Genomic DNA, 20,248 nt, shown 5'->3' on the forward strand with positions numbered 1-20,248 from the left:
GCAAACTGTCAGTGACCTAAGATATCAAGACATTTAGTATTTCATGAACTTTGCCTGATAATAAGAGTAGAGAATGACTAAGATTCCCAGTTAACTCATTTCTGGGTTCTAATAGTGGTGCTTGAATGTAGCTTAAACCTTGTTCAAATGCCATCTACATGTATTCCCTTTCAATGTACTCTGGCACAAAGAGCTATAGCTGTGAAATATAGTAGTGCAATTTCAGTGAGGTACAATGTTAAGCCATGAGGCAGGAGTTGAAGTGCTTTGTCATTGGAAGCCAGCACTTTTGAAAGCTTTGAGGGGCCTGGCCAAGCTGCCTTCCAGTACATACACATGCATGTATGAACACACAGAGTGTCGCCCTGGTTAAATCTCACAATAGCTAATTGAGGGTGGACTATGGCTCTAAAAATTATGCAGCTCTGGGTGCCAGTATTCCAAATTCTATCAGCCTGTCATTGTGAAGCAAAGTACCAGGAGGTAGACACAAGCACCTTCATTTTCCCTAATGCCTCTTGGCTGTACCCATGATCTAAACATAGAGACATAGAAACAGAGTGAGTCAGAAGGGGTCTCCGGGGCCATCTAGTCTGACCTCCGGTACCAGCTGGCTCCGCTCACTACATGATCTAAAATACGTTGGCAGTGGGGTTTGGTGGTATTTACAGTAAAGGCGTTAGCTTCTGTCACCTGACTTTGCATTTCTCCATGCAGAACTAGGGCATTCTGTATTTAAAAGGGGGGAGCTGGCAGGGTCAATAGGCACCAGATTTTGCCCGCCCATGTTACATGTTGATGCTGATGCCCCACATGTGATACACGTACCATGTTTACTTTGTAAGGTGACATGTCTCAGTAGTATAGCAGTGGGAAAGATTTTGCTCCCCAGGTTGTATAATTCAGACTGCATCTTTACTGATGTATCTTGTTCCCCTTTGCAGAACCCTCTTGTTCCACAATACTTTTTTGTAGTGGTGGTTGTAAAATAATTAGGAAGGAAGATGTTCACTCTGCCCCTCATGGTTTGTGCAGACCGTGGACATCTCTCAAGCAGATGGAGTGCATGTGGCATTTCCATAGTTAGAACCTGAGAACAGCAGTCGCCCTAGCATTCGACTCTGAATGTTCCCCGAAGCAGGTGCCCTTGCTTTAAGGGTTGGAGTAATACCAAGGTAAGCAGAACTACGCTCAGCGTTCTGCTTTGTGCAAGGCGGTACTTGCTTCAGTCTTGTGAGGCAGTGCTAAAGGCTAGAAAGTGTTGAGCACCTGAAGGGAACAGGTAGCTGTTCCTCATCCCTTCTTCTCTCCCTGGGGATAGTGCTGGGACTCCCACTCCCAGAATCCTCAAAGGAAATACTGAAGTTTTTTGAACATTGCCAGTAAGGAGGGCCTTCTCTCTGACAGCCGTGACTTGCATCATGCCAGTTTCTCACCAGGGATTCTGGAACTGGTTTCAGTCCCATTCTTGGCAAGCAAGCCACTCTGTTGGAGCTTGAGGAGTGGCAAACACTTTGCAAATGCCTTTTGAGCTTTTTGCAAGTGTTCATATCAAGCGTTTGCATACTAAAAACAGCAAAACAAAATTGAGCATGCAGTTGGAATCCTCACAAAAACTCAGTCACCCTGACAGAGAAGATTGTGCTGTCCTACTCTCAAATGTTCCCAGCCCTAGTTCTTTGGAATAGCAGAAACATATATGTAACCCTGCAAATACAAACATTGAAAAGAATATCATTTGCAGGTGAGCAACCTGTTTTTTCCTGATATCTAGATGTATGAGGAAATAACTTTGAGTTGATCTTATTTAGATAAAATGAGCTCAAGGCTTTGAAAGACATTATTATGAAATACTGCTTGCACATGTTTAAAGTTTTCTGTATTTTAAAAATTCAGCTTCTTATTTTTGTAAGAAATCTGAGGTTTTATAGGAACATGAGATCTCTCATTATGCCATGTGCATCCTTTAAATTATAGTCATTCTATAGGAGGGGAAATGATTGTAGTCCAACATTGACTGCTATTTGTTTTATTGAATTTTCACTTGGTCCGTGGTATGTAAATTGTGAACACAGTGACGCCAAGCATCCTATTGTGCTTGGAAAGCATTGAATGAAAGAAGTGTATGTATATACTGTATGATGAGTAAGCTTTGAAGCAACAATGAGAATGAACATGGATGAATTCTATATTTCATTTCATTACATCATCTGTAATGAAGAACCAAGTTTCACATGGTATTTGATGAATACAATGGAGATTAAGAGGTACAGAGCACAATTCTATGCATGTTGCAAAAGGAAAAAAAAAAAAAAAAAACACCTTCAAATGCCCAAGCAATGTAGGAAACCCATTCCTGCCTCATTCCAGAGAAGCGGCCATCTAACCTCTGCTTAGAAACCTCTAACAAAGAAGAGCCTTCCAAGGAAGTCTGTTTCACTATTGCACAGGTTCTAACATTAAAAAACACTTCTTAATGTTTCATTGAAGCCCTTTTTCTTGTAATGTTGAACCTTTTGTTCAGATCGCTACTCCAGAGCAACAGAGAACAAATGTGCTTCATCATCTGTGAAGTGGCCCTTCAAATATTTGAAGATGCCTTCAACTGTCTTTTCTCTAAGCTAAACACACCAAACTTGTAAACATGCTAAGAAAATGTATTTTAAAAGCTTAGTTTTATTCTCTTTGTCATTTTAGTGTTTCTAATCTGGGTAGTTTGTACAAATTTAATATTTAAATGATATTTAACCCTAACCCTAATCCTGGTTTAACTATATTTTTACCTTTATATATTTTGAATGTTTTGATTACATAAGCTTTTAATGTTGTGAGCTGCCTTGAGATTCAATCAATGGAAATGGGCAGGAAATAATAATGATAATGATAATACACACTAATAATAGCTCCTGGGTGTGTGTGTATCTTTTTTAAAACTCCAACAGAAGTTGAAGGAGTATCTGGAAGGAAGGAATCTCATCACGAAGCTTCAGGCCAAGCATGACCTCCTTCAGAAGACTCTGGGAGAAAGTAAGTCTGGAGATCGCTTGACATTGTGCCAGCCCATCCCTTGTAATTACTGAATTAGACAGCCGACTGAGCAGAACAATCTTGGATTATCAATGCTAAATGGACAAAGTCATGTTTTATGGATTTATTATTCTATCTCTGCAGTGCTGCTTAAGTAATGGTGAAAGGGAAGTGCTTAATGAGCCAGTAATGTGCCACATCTATTTGTTTAAGTGAAGCATATGTCCATTTCCCCTCTCCCCATTTCCCCCACCATCATAGCATTTCCACAGAATCGAATTGGGTAATCTTTTTAATTATTTTTTTACTGGCGTGCAAATGTTCTGTCGTTAAGGGAGGTGGTTTATTGTTGGCTTGGTTTGCTTTTTATCTCTGTGCCGTAGAGCAATTCAGAACAGGGGGGTTACAGGTAGAATTGGGTTGCTGTTTGGAATGCACAGCCTGTTAGCATTTCACTGAACTGGATGGACTATGAGCAATTGTAGCTGAAATGATTGGTTGACTCTGACACCAATGATGAACCAAGCTGCCAAAAGAAATCATGCATCTGAGCACCCATGAAAAACCCATCTGCCCAGCATCTGGAAAAAGGCAAGGTTAGGTAATCTGAAACACCTGTGTACGATAGAATTATCTGTTCATATGACAGTAAGAACCAGCTCTTAGTTGCAAGGTAGCCTTCTCTATTGATCTGCTATTCATTTACAAGATCCAGTGCTTTTTGGGGAAGAGCTAAATCAAAGGATTATTTCTAAATGTTGAAACATCCTTTGTACTAAAATTGTCTTTGATTGTTGTGAACTCTGTCCTTAGCCGTATGACTGGATCCCACTGGCCCAGAATTGGCTGCTTTTAATAGAGGTTATACTGGCACAGTGATTACAATGATGTGGCATTTTTATTTCTTCAGAGTAGTGTGTGTCTGTGAACATTAATGTGAATGATTTGGAAAGTGCTTTGCCTTCTGGATCCACAAGTATGCTGGATGAAGCTGTCAGTTATTTTTAAATTGACTGTTCTGTAAAAAGCGAAGAAGCAGTAGGCACATTTTCCAGTTTTCCTGACAAAAGAAATTGTTCAGCTGTCATACTAGTGAAACAAGTCAGAAAGGCCATATCCGGGGAGCAGTTCACCCTTTCTGGGTATCTCCATATAGTACTCAAGCTGCCCCTGTGACAAATCACATTCCTGAGCCATCACTGACTTCTACATTCCAATGCATGGCTCCTCTTAACCTGCCCCGCCTCCCGCCAATTCCCCACTGAGAAAGCAAGAAAAAAGATGAATGTATTTTTTGTCTGACTTTCAAAAAGCAGAAGGCCCCCTTTCCTTTTGCCTACTTTGTAATGCAGTTGTGGATTGGGTTGGAGTTAGGCTGCAAAGCTCCTAGTCCCTGTGCTTAAGCTATTAAGAGAGAGAGATGGAGGGAGAATTATCTACAAATTCAAGAAAGTTAGAGAAATATATTTCTCTCTAACCCAAAATCAGAACACGATAAAATGAGGAGATTTTAATTTCAACCCCAGTTCATAAATGCTATTGAATTAGAGAGTAAGTAATTGAAATCTTTTTGCAATTTTGGCACTACTTCCTTGAGAGAAATTGCTTGGCAGGCTGCAAAATCTGAGTTGTTGTCACACTGCAGGATCTCAGTGTTGTATTGTGTTCTCCCTCCCACACCTCTTCCCTTTAAAGTGACATTTGACTCCTCTTACAAATTATTTTAATCTAAAGATGACAAGTTTCATTAATAAAAGTACCAGCAATTCCTTCTATCTATGAGTAATTATTTCCCTACCTTCCATCTGCATTTTGTCACTGTAATGCTAGAGCCCTTTGATGTAGCAGCAGCCATGTAATTTATACATATGAATATTCTGTGATGGAAATAGGACAGATGGTAAGAAACTCTGGTTTAGAATAATGCTGTTATAAATTACGTGCCATTCTGGGTAATGGAGGTTTATGTTGGGAGGGAAGAAGTAACTGTTCAAAATGTGTTATTTATTTTCCATGATCAACAATTAGCCCCATTCTCATCACTTGTTTTTAATCTTGAGCTGTCAGGCTAAATTCTTAGCTGATGTGAATCAACTGCATTCTAGTGGAGAAACCAAATCTGTCTCAGCTCTGATATGTGCCAGATGATTTGTGTGTCCTCTTTCTTACTCCTAATGGTGCTGTCTTTAAATATTGCCTGCATTGGCAGCTGACACAGCGGTTTAACCCTTTTCTTTATAAAGCAAAAGCAGATTAGTGAAAGATTAAAAAGTATAAATATGATTTTGGAAAATATCATTAAAGCTGTAACGCCTAAACTACATGGGGATGCTAGCAAATTCCAGGCCAACAAATCTGTGAAGTTTTTCAGTTTTCCCAGCTGGCTCTATACACTTATAAGTAACTATAAGCTACTGAATCCTCTAAGAAGATGACTGAGGAAGAAATCTCATAGTTATCTTGGGTAACAGAAATCAACCATTAGTGCATCTATAGCAAACAGATTTCTAAGAAAATTAAATACTTTCCAAAGGAAGAATCTTCAGTCAGTTTGGAGGTGCTTTATGTCTTTCCTGGTTAGGCGCCAAGGAAACTTCCTAGCAAGGATGGGTTGTCCTGATTAACAAAAGGGTCATGCAGGGGGGAAGCAGCTGCTCTGTCCCACCTCCACCCACCCCAGTCCCTTTTCCAAACTGGGGTTGGAGCCATTTCTGTCAGTCTCTCATTCTTGTGCTCTCATCTTTTTAAACACATTTATTTTTCTCTTTATAGGTCAAAGAACTGACTGCTCTCTTGCCAGGTACGTGTAGCCGCAAGTAGCATTGTTATTTCAGTATCTTCCAGTCACCTAAACAGCCCTTTTTCCCACTCTAAACAAACATTAGCTAATTACTTAATTAGACTCCCCCCATTTTTTATTTTGATGGCACCCCGCATGCGTTCGGTGTCTTTTCTAAAACGTTGCAGCTCCTGCAAATGTGAGCTTCCATTTGGAAACTATCCAAGCAACACCCCTGTCGTAGTACAAGTATTTTGTAACCTAAAATATACTGGACTGTTCCATACAGCAAAGCCGAAGAGTAGTTTGGTACGTATTGCTTACACAGAATTCATTCAGTCAAGTTCTGTGGAATTTGGATAGCTTTGGATTTCAAGTGGTTGAGAAGCATGGATTACTGAGATTGGATTGGTTCTTATGTCCAACTTCTAGTCTAAAAGCAGAGCTTGACATTACGCTACAGTGGGGTTGCCACCGAAAGCGCAAGCCTGTATCATGTTGCCCTCCCAACCCTGTACGCTTGATGCAGATGTACAGATATTGTGAGACCATCATACCTTGCACATTCCCACCCCAGCATCAAATCCTTGACTCTTGCTGCGGGGAGCTGAGAAAGAGCATATGTACGAATTTCTAAATAATATGGGGAGCATCACACCTAGGGCCACCCTAAGAAATTCACTTAGAAGACAGAGCCTGTGGTAATCAGCTAATGTGTGGTAAGTTTCTTCTTTTTTCCGGGACAGGCAGGAACGCCATGCTTTTCTGGATTTATCCCTGTCATGAGGGATAAAAAGCCCTGAAACAAAAACTCGAAGTGCTTTTGATTGTTTAATGGGGGAGGGGGAGATCAGTCAGATAAGGGTTTTCTTTCACTTTGCCCCATTGACCTCATCTGGTCTGACATGGAATTGGATTGCAGCAGTGGAGGGAATAAACGTTTTGTTATAACTGGGCCTGGCATCAATCATGCTATCATAAATGTCAGCACATATGTGGAACTAATAATAGAAAAAAATGACTTTGGAGTGGGCCTCCAGTGAAATGTTACACATCCTCAAATTGCCATTCTGTATTGGCCTAGAAGTCAAGATATGCATGTGGACCAGAGGGGCAGGGAGTATTTACGTGTACACACACACACACACACACACACACACACAGCTTTTTGATAAAAGCAGGATGATTATTCCATATCTGGAGTCATTACATTCCTCACAGTAAAACAAACATGAAAGGTCCTAATTAGTCTTAACATCTATAATAATAAAATATTATTGTGGGGTAACATTAAATTTTGCAATATCATTTAGGCTGAAAGTTTAAAATATATTACATTGTCCATAACAGGATCCACTTTTTTCTCATCCCTGCAGTTTGCTCTTTCTTGATTCTTTTATTTATTTTATTAAAACACTACAAACTTGAAAGTGTAATTGTGATTCTTAGGCACAAGCAAGATTACCAGTCTAATTTAGCAGCCATCTGTCCTGGCAGGGAGTTAAGTTATATAATCCACAGACACTTTGGTACCCTTTATCTCCTAAAATTTCATTTTGCAGAATAGAAAATGGTTCAGTCAGAAGCTAAAGTGGAAAGAAGCCAAACCAGTCCAAAGCTGGTTTGAAGCACCATGTAAGGGTGAGGAGGTGTGTTCCCATGCCACAGGTGGACTTTCACATTTTGCAAATTTGGCTTCAGAAGAGTTGAATACAACTGTTTTAATGTGTGAAAGCTCCCTCCCAATCAGTGGACTAGCATTCCTTGATTTTAACACCACTTGAGACACTGGGAAACTGCTGCCATTCAATGCCAGCAACACTGAGCAAGATGGCAGGGTGGTCTGCCTTAGTTTAAGGCAGGGTCCTGCTTTATTTATGTATTTAAATTGTTTTTAGGCCTCCTTTAAGGGTAAAACCTGCTCAGGATGGTGTACAATATTTTTAAAAACCATACAAAAGAGATACAAAGAACTCAATAGCTACATTTTCTTCAAAATGTCAATAAAAAGAAATGTCACTGATTTAAAAAAATCAGTAGAAACAGATGTTACCTAGAACCAGCAGCCCAAGAACTTAGGGAAGAGCCACCCAGAACAGATGGGCTTTCAGTGCATTCCTACAGACCTACAAAGAAGGGGCCTGCCAAACTCCCAGTGGAAGTTGATTCTAGAGATGGAGGGCCACTACTGAGAAGTTCCTCCCTTTTACTCAACAACCTAACTGACAACAGGAACGTGAGAAGAGCCCATGCTGATGTCCTCAAAGTGCAGTCGAGATAGTACAGGAAAAGCTGGTCCTTCAAGCAACTAAGGTTACTTGAAAGTTTGTAACTAGAACATTAAAGTATGTGTTGAAATGCACTGGTAGCCAGTGCCGCTGACACAGTATCAGCAAACTGTCTAGCCCCTGGCAGTGTTCAAGTCACTGTATTTGTCTCCAGCTGGAGTTTCCAAACTGTCCATAAAGGAAGTCCTGCGTTTAAGCATGTTAGAGTATGTCTGTTAGGATGTCACCAGAGCTTGAATAACCAAGAACCTTCCTTTCCAGATACAAGCCTAAACTGGTAAAAAGCCATCTCCTGACTTTCCCAGTAAACATCAAGTTCAGGAGCACTGCTAAACTGTGTACCTGGTCCTTAGTGGGAGGATGACATCTAATAATAACTATTCCTTTATCCCTTCATGCTGTGGAAGCAGGTACAGCCCAAATTTGAGGAAGAAGTGCAAGAATAACACAAATAGTAGTAGTCAGGTGCCTATATATCCATTCCAGATAAAAACAGGAACGTACCAGTTTCTGGATTTGAAAAATAACTGAGATTCACAATCATTTTCCTTTAGCACCTGCTCTAGAGCCTTCATGAGTCAGTAACTACTTTTCAAAAGATAACAATTGTATGTTTATTATTCATTAATTTGCACTTATTGGCAGCTGCCTTGGAGATCTGTTGTCAGGCAGTTATTTATTAAATGAATATATATGTTGCTTTGTACTTTTATACCACAGCCAAGAGTAGAGGAGACAGGGCAAGAAAGGAGACAAGTATAGGAGACAAGGCAAGAAAGAAATTACAGAACTGTTTTAGGCTGAGTTATATTAGTTGATCCATTTAGCTCAGTGCTGTCTGCTCCAGGGATTCTCCATTCTCTTTCCCCACAGGTGTTTTCCAGCTCCAAAGACAGTTTAAATAGACATGTTGGGGATTGCACATGACTTTCTGCATGCAGAGCACATGCTTCAACTGCAACTGTACCCTAAACTTTGCCATGTTGTATGTTGTCCTTCGAGGCCATTGGGGCATGTAATGATTACACTATAGCCACAAGTTTTTCCCATTTCCAGCTGCAGTCTCCATGATGTAAACCACTCCAAAAATAGCTCCCCTGTTCTCTGTGGAAGAGAATGGAGACATACCAGCTCTAGAAGTTCTCAGGAAGTTCTAGCATTGAAATGCGTATCTTAATGGTCCTTAAGATTCCAGTGAAGCCTCCTTCAAGAGGAACTGTTACTGTTGCTGTCCAGCATGGATCTTCTAGCTACCTCCCATACTTCTCCTCAACCCTTGCTTATTGAAATCCATGGTCTGGAATGTCAACAAATACTTTCTACCCAAAGTTCTCAGCGAACAGGATGGCAGTGAAAGTAATTTGAATGAGTGCTTGAATATTTTACAATAGCCATTCCCAACATGGGGACCTCCAAGTTCTAGGACTAAAATGCCTGTCATTCCCTGGAAGTGCTGGGAGCTGCACATCTGACCGGCTCCACACTGGGGAAGGCTTTTCCATAATAATTGCTATAATATAATGATTATAATAATCTTATAATAATGATAGCAAAGTCCATACATGCTGCTTAGTTGTATTCAGCTCCTTGGACAGTATAGTGTCTTGCATTTAAAATGAACCTAAGAACATCTGCCCTTGAAATTTAGTGGGGTCAGCATAAGTTTAGTCTATAGAAAAAGAATATGATGAATTGAACCCTAACCCCATCCCCAGCAGAGAAGACTTGGCAAAAACACAAATAGTGATTCTACTCTCTTTGGCTCATGCACTAAGTTCTAAGAATATAAACAGTAATTCTGATAGCATTTGTAATTGCAGACTTATTTCAATATGGTTTAATGAGTCTACCATTCTCCTTTTGCTGAATACATGTGTAAATAAATATGCTTGCATTCATCTCAGAGAGAAAAAACAATTTCCTTTCCCCCGCCCTAAATCTAAATCACCAAGGAGAACACACCTACTTTAAAATGTTGCTGCTTGTAAATTATTGGTAACTGACACTAGAATGATAGGTCTTTATAATGGATTTCTCTACAGCTGGAAGTAAAAGGTTAAGTATAGCCTTATGTTAGCAGTAAGCTCTGCTCAGCCCATTTGGGCATTACAGTGCATTATTTTGAGAACACTTAATGTTTGTAAAAGTCAGAAGAGGAAATATTTTTTTGTTTCTAGTCCCTCTCCACCTTCAGCCCAAGGAAGAGCCACTTATTTATCAAGTGAACTGGTATTTTGATTGTAATTGATTCTCATGACAAATGCCTATGCTTTTTCCTTCTCCTCACTGCTCCTCACTTGACTTTTGGACCAACAGCAAACGCAGCTCTACCATAAGAAAGCAGGTAATGAAAACATAATGCAATTATAAAAGATTATTTGAAGTTATTTGTATGTTTACCAGATGCTGTTGGACAGAAACCTTGGCGGCCCCCAATATTTCATAGCGGGAAAAATATTGGGACCAGCCCAAATCATATCAAGACACCTGGTGCGTATAGTCCAAAAGCAAGTGGTACATGCTCACCTTAGAGACCTTAGACTCCAGAAGAAACTGTAAATGGGATTATTAGTTCAAGGAAAAACTGAGCCACATTATTTTTGTGTTTGGTAATGTAGTAAGCACATGAAACAACCAATGGAATGGTTTTATATTCAAGGCAGGAGTGTGGAACCTCAAACCCAAGGTCCCCATCTGTTTCGCCAGTAGGCCCCACCTCCTTGCTAATCACTAATGATTTTGTGGCTTTCGGGCTTGTGTGCATTCTCCTCCCCAACTCACCCCGATCTAGCAGGACAATCCTACAGTTTCTAGACAATGACAACGGGACCATAGGATTCTTGATTTCCCAGATCCAAGGCTGAAAAAGAGTTTCATACACAGGACTTAGATCACCCTCACCTCTTCTCCTTTGGCGAGGAAAGAACTGCACTGGCTGTTTCTCTGAAGTTGTGAGACTGCCCTTTGAGAAGGGGTAAAGGTGGCATTACATGAAGAAAGGAGGAAGTCCAAGTTCCTAGGTGCTCCAGCCTCCTTTCCTCCCTAGTCCTGAGCTAAATGACCAAAAATGACCATCTAACTGACTTGCATGGAGGTGAAGTGCTTAAAAGTTTAGATGCTTAAAAGTATCCCCTCTGGATTGTGCTCTGAATTGTTGAAATGATTCTGCTAAGGTTTAGCTGCCTGGCAGTAAGGGCTTGAGCTAAAATGTATAGATATTTGGCCTCACCCTTTTTCCTTTGCCCCCATCAACCACTGAGATGCTTCTAAGAGTTTCTCCAAAATTGAAATTTTGAACACTGGGGTTGAAAGAGGTTCAGAGTCTTTGATTTCTTTGGCATTACCATTACTGTCAACAACTGATTGTGCCATGATATATAACAGGCAATTCCAGTGTCACACAGCAGAGCCAGTAGCCCTTTAGAACTCAGTGCTGATCAGTTTGATTTCAGGAATGATCAAGATGAGATGTACACATAAGCGATCAGTCAAACTTTCAGGTGAACAGGGAAAGGTGTGGAAATGGGGAGGTCAGCTTGAGGTAGTCCCATTAGCCTGGTGCACAGCAAGTGAACAGGCTGTGACCATTAGTTATACATAACATTGGAGCTAAAGGGATGAGGAGGGAGGAAAAGAGTTTGGCAAGCCAAGGTCCCTGCTGATTCTCCTTTAAGGTTGTGTTTTAGTACTCTTTGTTGTAACGCTAGCATTTGTCTAATTGGGATGTTATGTAAAAATGTTTACCATTACCATGGAAAAATTCTAACCCACCCCTTTCTGTGTGTGTGTGTGTGTGTTTCCTCTTAGACTCTATGCAGGAATTTCAGAGTTTGAAGCTATTGCCCTCTAATGGCTGCGACTTGCATGAGCAATATATCTCAATACTTTCATAATTAGCTTATTGCGTCAGCCTACTATAGTTTTCTTTGCTAGCATTATTGGCTGCTCCTCTTGCATTTTTATCCACTTCAGTGGGATTTTGTTAAGTGTGCACGTGTGGTCTATTAACAAAGATCCTCTTTATCCTTGAAAATGACTTTGTAATGGCATTCTAATTTTTGACACTGTAAGAGCAACTCTAGAATGTACTGTGACATAAAGGAACTGAGATTTTGATCAACTTTTGACATAAAGGAACTTTTGATTTGAGGCTTCATTTCAGTTGTTTGCTCATGGTGTGTGTGCTTTTTTTTATTAACTTGAAGCATACAAAAATCTTAATTTAATTTGGCCAGAAAGTAGCCTGTTTCTATTTTGGATTCCGTTCTGTATCAGGATAACCAGCTCCATGTGTCTCTTACTAATGACAGAGCTGGCAATTTGCTTTACATCTTTGTTTCCCATTGCTGAACTGCAAGACAAAATATATTGCCTTAACATGCTACAAATAAGACATGTGAAAATTTAATATGCAGTTTTCTTGCAAACTAAGCTCTTTGTTGCATCCAAATATGTTTACTTTTATACTCATGTGCTATGAAGCTTTTCTTTTGAATTGAAATGAAAGGTTTTTAAACCCTTTGAATTTATTTAATTGTATATGCATAGTATGCACCCTAGGGAAATGAGGGTGGAAATGTTTGCCATAATTTATATAGTTGCATCATATTTCAGGCTATACAAATGAGATGCTCTTTTATTTTCTAAGGGCCCTTATAGGCAAGATATGTTTTTTGCCATCCCTGTTGTTCTTCTTTTGGAAAAAATGAATCTTTGGAGAGCCGAAAGACTTGATTTCTAGAGTCTGTGGCTTTGTTTATGCCTCTGGACCTTCAAAGGTCCCTCTATAATATACCAGCTACATTGAGCTTTGTCACTTCAGCACTGCAATTTAAAATATTCCATGTGTCTAAATAGATACTTAAGTGCGTCTAGGCAGTCCTGTTCTTCAGTACTTTCATCTGTGCCTCATGATATCACTTACAGTTGCAGGTGTACCCTCAAAAGTGCATGCTTTTAAAAAGGATTCTTTCAAATGGGAATGCATCGCTTCTTTAAAAAAAAAAAAAAAACCCTAGAAAAATCCTCATCCTTCCGACAGGGGCAGGGTGGAAGATGGAACTAATATGGTACAAAGACTCATGAGGCACAGTGTTAGTACTGTAAGCACAGACACATACGCTTGTTAGTTCTCATTCAAAATGAGTCAACCAGCATTTTAGCCTTCCTTATTAGAGTGAATTACAGCTCTCTTAATTAATAGAAAAAAAATCCCTGCAGGTAGGGACATCTTCGGGGAGGGAGCCAAATCTTTTTTCCTAATGAAACCAGCTGTTTAGGGGCAGCAGGCTTTGACCTTCCCCCAGCAGTCTTGTCAGCCGAATCCAATTTACTTTTTGTCATGAAACATAATGGGATCCATGGAGAATCAACCTCACCTTTATCTATATCATTGGGATCCTGTATTGACATAGGATTGCCCTTGGTTCCACTTCTTGATTATATTGTTCTGACATCAGTATTTGAAAAAAGATGGAACCCAATAATTGGCTTTTATATACATGCTAAGTATGAATGCTATGCCATTATTATTTTGCACTACAGTTCTTAAAAACAAAAGTTTCTCTGGATCACTGCAGTTTTCTTCAGTAGAGATTGATCTCAGTATCCATTTTAATCCACCTATGAATCATTAAAATTTTATTATTTTAAGTACTAATGTAGTTGTTGAATAGTATAGCACAAGAAGAATAGGAAGCATGAAAAATGGCAGCTTCCCTTTGTCCATCACAATAGAATTTGACACAGAAATTACCTATTCAAATATCCTGTACAACTAGAAGGGTTAACATTGCAGAAAGTTTCTTGCAGTAACTTGTTCCAGTCTTAGGAATTCATCTTCTGATGGTTGGTTGGGATATGCTGGAAGATGTAGTCCAGCACATCTGGACCAGTTTGGGGAAGCCCTGTTGAGTTAAATGAGCAAAAAAATCTAACTTTAGGCTCAAGCCAGGGATCTTTTCAGTTTATATTTGTGTGTATGTTCTGGCCATTTAATTTGTCTATAAATGGTTTTCCAGTGCATGTGAACACATAAAAACATATATTGTGGAAAGTGCATATTGTATAGAGTTTTGGGACCTGAATATGGTTTCATACCTTACTAATTGTAACATGCCCTGAAATAATTTAACTGTTTTCATTGTATTTATTCTCTTTTTGTTGTTCAGGATTCTAGCCAGGCTATTCCCCTGGTAGTAGAAAGCTGCATACGATTCATTAGCAGACATGGTAAGTTCAGAAGCAAGCACACTGAACAGTAGTATTTGACTCCTGATACAACCATGGGCACACAGATTATTCTGTTAGGCTGGTGTTCAAAAAGCATGTTAAAACATAGTTCATGAGGCAGCCAAGCATAAGAGACTTGCTGGGAACACCATATGGATCATCTTAAGTTCCATAGTGGCAGGGGAAAAAAGAACAAAAGTAAAAGAAAGCTGGGGATTGATTAAAAATTCACTCTGAAAAAGGTGAATTTTGGCATGTTTTGTTTGTGCTTGTTTTTAGCACTGCCCTTCTGTATGTTTATTGCTGTGTCATTTGTCATTATAAGCTACCCCAGACATTTTGAAATGGAGGCAGTATGGACATGTGCTAAGCAATACACAGCGACTGGGTCAAACTCTTGTTTCCCATGCCATTCTCCACTGCTTTCCTTTTGTGCAATGTCTTGGAGGCATCAGGGGCAAGTTCGTGCTTTCATTGAACTATCAATTGTCCATTCACAGTCCATTGTATTGCTTTGTTACATAATTTACATTTAGAGAGCCAGTGTGGTGTGGTGGTTAGAGTGCCTTGCCTTTGCTTGCTAATTTTTATTGGTTTCCATTGATAGCTTTGTTGTTTCATCCATTCTGTTTTAGTCATTTTACAGTGTTTTTATTGCTGTTTGATTATTGTGCTCATGTTGTTACTTTGTGAGGCAACTTGAATGCCTAGCATAGCAAGTCAGGATATAAGTCAAATGAACAAGTGGCAAACAAATACACTGTGATCAGATGTATTCTGCCAAAACACTTGGCTTGTGCACCACGGAGACTTCAATCACTCTTTTATCAATAGTGTAAGAAAGAGGAATGCAACACGGTACCTGTGGACACTGACGCACTCCCAGGCAACTGTCAGGGTTTGCTGCCCGTCCCACTTTTTAAAAACTAATACATTTTCTTCAACAGCTGAGGTTGCTATGAAATTGTTACTGAAAATTGTCTATTCAAATGAGTTTATTCAAACATTATTTTAATTTTTAGTTGGTTTTAACTGGAGTTTTATCTTGACTTACTGGATGCTGTGTTTGTTCCTTGTTGTAAGCCATCCCGAGATGTTAGTGGTTGGACAGGATACAAAGTTCTAAATAAATAAATAGTGTGTTGAAATTGAGAGCACACCTCTGCCTTCTGCTTAATCATTTGAGCAGGTTCTTTGCCATCTGTTCCACAGAAGTCATAATATGGTAGTGCCAAGAGCAGGTTTGCAAACCACCCAATGCTCTCACAAGGAATGCCTGCTTATGCTACAAAGTATTCTCTAGTGCTTAGGTGGCAAACAGGAAGTTACTGTTTCATAGAAACCCGCTTAGCGCTAGGATCCATGCACCAGGTTTCCTTCAGTTTTGAGATTTCAGCAGGCTCTGTCCGCATATTGCTTGAACTTTCTCTTTAATCAGAGTGGAACATAGGCTTTTATCTACACAGCAAAAGTTTATTTAAAACTGTTGTTTGTCACAAGTTAAAAGAGGCATGGAACAAATGTTAATCCACGGGAAATAAGGTATTCTCTGGAACATTTTTTTTTTAAATTACAGGAAAAGAGAAATACAATATATCCAGAGAAATTACAATGTTAATATAAATGACCCATAGATCAAAGTACTACATCTTGTTGGATGAATTTTTGTCTAATCTCCTTACCGCTAACACAAACATTGCAACTTTTATGTATAACAGAAGTTTTGTCATTGGATAACAAATAACAGATTTTCTCAAATACATTATAAGCTACATTTCTGACAAGAATCTGTGACACAAATCTACCCGTAGGAGACATAGAGTTGGATCCAAAGTCTTCCCCCTGTGAACGGATGTTCCCTATCCTTCATCAAAGGGTCTTTCCATTCACAGAGAAAAGACTTTGGCTCTGGTCCATAATTAGTGGGCTGGGCAACATGTAATACATTACAATATCCAGATTTTTGCATGCATCCACAATGCACCATTAGTAGCGTTCACATAGCTTCCTTTAAAATATAGTCTGAAAACCTTTGGCAGAGGTAAATTGTTGCGTTCAGCGGAAAATGGTGCTTCACCATAATTTAGTTATAAGAAGCCTTGTTTAAGCTCTGTGTCCAGTATGTATGTATGTATGTATGTATGTGTGTATTTGTGACCTGCTTAACAGTTTCACCCTTAAGGCCGATTAAATGCCTTCTCATAGAAGGCAGTCTTAACCTGGTGCTGAAAAGATAGAGTTGGAAGCAGGCAGGCCTCAGTGAAGAACCTATTCTACAATTGTTGGGTCACTGGGAAGGCTCTCCCCATTGCTACCAGCAACAGACCCTCTCTGGGAAGTGGCAATCAGAGGCAAGCCCCTTTGACTGGAAATCAGTGGGAATACTGATTTCCCTCACCTTTCCTTAGGTCACATCCTATTCAGTAAAAACATTTGTTTCATGTTTATCACACATCTGTTCCCACTGAGCTAAACAACCCAGCGATGCTCCATCCCTGGATTGCTGTCCATGACCCATGAACCTAGAATTCTGGTTTTTTGGGAGAAAGACCAGATTTGTAACCCATAGTTTGTTCCTGGATTACAACTCAAGTTTTCTTTCGTTCAACAATTTACAATAGGTAGTCCAGACCCTACCGCTAATAATCTAAGGTTGTTTATTTCCACCTGGAATGATCAGATGGTAAAAGAAAGTATTGTTCCCACATGGTCATTACTACCCATAATTTGAACCTAATGAACAGTTATGACATGTGAACAGGTCCAGCTAATAATTTGTGAATTACTTCCCTTAATTTGACTTGGTCCTTTAAATTGACTCAGCAAATCCTTACCTTTATTCTGGTTTGGATGATTCCCAACTGCAACATTGCTACCTAATTAACCTGTCTTTCTTTATAAATAAATTATAAATTAATTTTGAAAACTTGGTAGGAGCTACCAAATTTCTACTTTCAGTGATGGCACCGGTAGCTAGTAGACTACCCAGAGATTCTTGGCTATTTGGTGGTATACAATCAAATAAATCAATAAATAGATAGCATTTCTCAAACAGTCGCTTGTTTTTATCTGTTCTGGAGAGCAATTTACATTTATTTATTTATTTATTTATTTATTTATTTATAGCATTTTTATGCTGCCTCCATCGCAGAAAGCCTCGGGCAGCTTACAAAAAAAGATAAACAACATAAGATAGAATAACATTAAAAATTTGGAGCATCTGGGCAATAGTTTAAAACCAATAAATAAGAACAACAATTAACAATTAAAATATTGTTTAAATAAAAAGGTGTTGGCCTGGTGCCGAAAAACAAATAACGACCGGGCCAGGCGGACCTCTCTGGGGAGCGCATTCCATAGGTGGGGCACCACCGCAGAGAAGGCCCTCTTCCAGGTACTCACGCTCCTAATATCCTTCACAGTGCCTCCCAACTCCCAATCCCGCAAGCCTATCCAGAAGGATACCATGGTCGATGGTATCGAAAGCTGCTGAGAGGTCCAGGAGAACCAACAGGGACACACTCCCCCTGTCCTTCTCCCTGCACAGGTCATCATACAGGGCAACCAAGGCAGATTCAGTACCGTACAGGGGTCTGAAGCCGGACTGAAATGGGTCCAGATAATCAGTTCCATCCAAGAGTGCTTGGAGTTGTCCCGCCACCACCCACTCTAACACCTTGCCCAAGAACGGGATGTTGACTGCTGGTCTATAATTGGCGGCCACCTCTGGATCCAGAGATGCCTTCTTTAGGACTGGCCGGATTACCGCCTCCTTTAAAGGAGCAGGTACCCAGCCGTCCCTTAGAGAGGCGTTGACAACCTCCAGGTTCCAGGTCCCAATCTCATCCTTGGCTTTCTTGAGTAGCCAAGATGGGCAAGGGTCCAGTAAGCAGGTGGTAGGACGTACTTGTCCAAGCACCTTGTCCACATCATCAGGCCGCAGCAACTGAAACTCATCCCTCAATTGTGGACCAGACAGCAACATTGGCACCTCCCCAGTAGAATCTGATTCACTAGTAGAGTTCAGCTCATGACGAATCTGAGCAATTTTCTCCCTGAAATGCTTGGCGAAGTCGTCACAGTGGGCCTTCAAGGGTGGCATGAGATCTTTCTTGGGGCCCAGTTGTACCAGCCCCTGTACCACCTGAAAGAGCTCCGCCAGACGGCATTGTGAGGAGGCAGTGGAAGCGGAGAAGAATTTCTTCTTCGCCGCCCTCACCGCCCCAGCATAGGCCCGATAATGGGCTCTTAAGTGTGTTCGGTCAGATTCATCCCATGATTTCTTCCACCTACGCTCTAGATGTCTCCCAACCCACTTCATCGCCCATAGTTCAGGTGTATACCAAGGGGATGAATGGGCTCCGCCAGGTGGGAGAGGACACTTAGAAGCAATCGTGTCAATAGCCCTGCTCATTTCCCCATTTCATAGTTCAACCAAGGCATCAACAGAAGCACCAGCCTTATCAACCGGGAAATCCCCCAGGGCCTTCAGGAATCCATCCGGATCTATTTGGCTTCGGGGGTGGACCAGCGCAATCGGGTCCGCACCCTTACAGAGGGAAAGGCCTCTCTTGAGCTCAAACCTCATGAGAAAGTGATCTGACCATGACAGGGGTGTCAGACACAAGTTCCTCACCCTCAGATCACCCTCTTCCTGCTCCGTCGAGAAAACCAGGTCCAGAGTGTGTCCACATTCATGGGTCAGGCCAGTGACGTGTTGAGACAGCCCCATGGCCGCCATGGAGGCCATGAAGTCCTGAGCCACCCTGGTCAGAACCGTCTTGGCGTGGAGGTTGAAGTCCTGGGAGTCTTCAGCACCAAATCCTAGATGGTCTCCGTCAGCTCAGACAGGGAGTCTGTTGGGCAGAAGGGTGCACAGTACACCAACAGAATTCCCAGTCTGTCTCGGTCACCCAACACCAAGTAAAGGCACTCTAGACCTGGCCTCGAGAGGACAGGAAGCCCCATGAGGGAAATAGAGGCTCAGTAAACCAAAGCGACCCCCCTCCCCTCCCCTCCCCTCCAGGCGTGGTCAGTGCTGGATCAGATACCCGGGCGGGCACAGTTGAAAGTGGGACATGTCACCCCCCTCTCCCACCCAAGTTTCTGTGATGCAAGCCAGGTCGGCCCCCTCATCCACAATCAAGTCGTGGATGAGGGAAGATTTATTTTGGACCAACCTGGCATTAAGCAGCAGCACCGACAGGCCCGGGGGACGGTTGACAGGACTACCTGGAACCCTCAGGCTGGGGGAATAACCAGAAAGAGGAACAGGTGCTAGCCATCTGTCCCTCCTTCTTCTACGCAGACACGTTAGACCCCCCAACACCATAATGTCCATTGCCCATGACCACCCCAATGGCGGCGCCCACGCACTCCCCAGGCAACCCCATATTCATAGCCAAGAATGACTCCATTAACAATAAAAGCTAAAAACACATTAAAAACACTTAAAAACACTTTAACCCCCCCCCCAACATGTCCCAATCCAATTAGCAATCCCACCCTCCGGCTGACAACATAGCCCCTGGCCAGCCCAGCCCCCGCACGACCCCCAAACGGCTCCCAAACGGTGGCAGCCACCGGCCCCGGCCACATCTGGCGAGATAAGCTGGTGGCCCATCCCCGCGCCTCACCCCCAATCCAGCGTGGCTCTCACCCAGCGCCAGCGGGGTAGAGAAACAAGCGCGACCGCCCTGCACTCGCTGGCCGGCAAGATGGCGGCGTCCTCCCCAGCAGCAGCGTTGTCGACCGGCTGGCGTCCTCCATTTAATTTGTTAAGGCACTGATTGCCCAGTATATATAGACAAGTATTCCAGAGCCTTTTAGAATTTGGAATGGAATGAAAATGAATTTTAGTGAACTTTCCTATATTTTAGATCTCTTACTGCTGAACTTATAATTCTGCCATCTTTTACTTGCA

The 20,248-nt window shown here is 41.3% G+C and overlaps 1 protein-coding gene across 7 annotated transcripts in view; it reads left to right on the plus strand.

The window, feature by feature from the left end:
- Positions 1-20,248, plus strand: part of SRGAP2 (SLIT-ROBO Rho GTPase activating protein 2) — a 200,730-nt gene that overhangs the window by 149,366 nt on the left and 31,116 nt on the right. For all 7 annotated transcript variants that reach the window (XM_044446203.1, XM_044446211.1, XM_044446238.1 and 4 more), the window contains 4 exons: positions 2,943-3,027; positions 5,800-5,827; positions 10,411-10,438; positions 14,265-14,325. In XM_044446203.1, the coding sequence (XP_044302138.1) occupies positions 2,943-3,027; positions 5,800-5,827; positions 10,411-10,438; positions 14,265-14,325 (202 nt within the window). The remainder of the gene's footprint in view (positions 1-2,942; positions 3,028-5,799; positions 5,828-10,410; positions 10,439-14,264; positions 14,326-20,248) is intronic.

Source organism: Varanus komodoensis, unplaced genomic scaffold, assembly GCF_004798865.1.
Source record: "Varanus komodoensis strain SLA01 unplaced genomic scaffold, ASM479886v1 scaffold1, whole genome shotgun sequence".
Taxonomy (NCBI): Eukaryota; Metazoa; Chordata; class Lepidosauria; order Squamata; family Varanidae; genus Varanus; species Varanus komodoensis.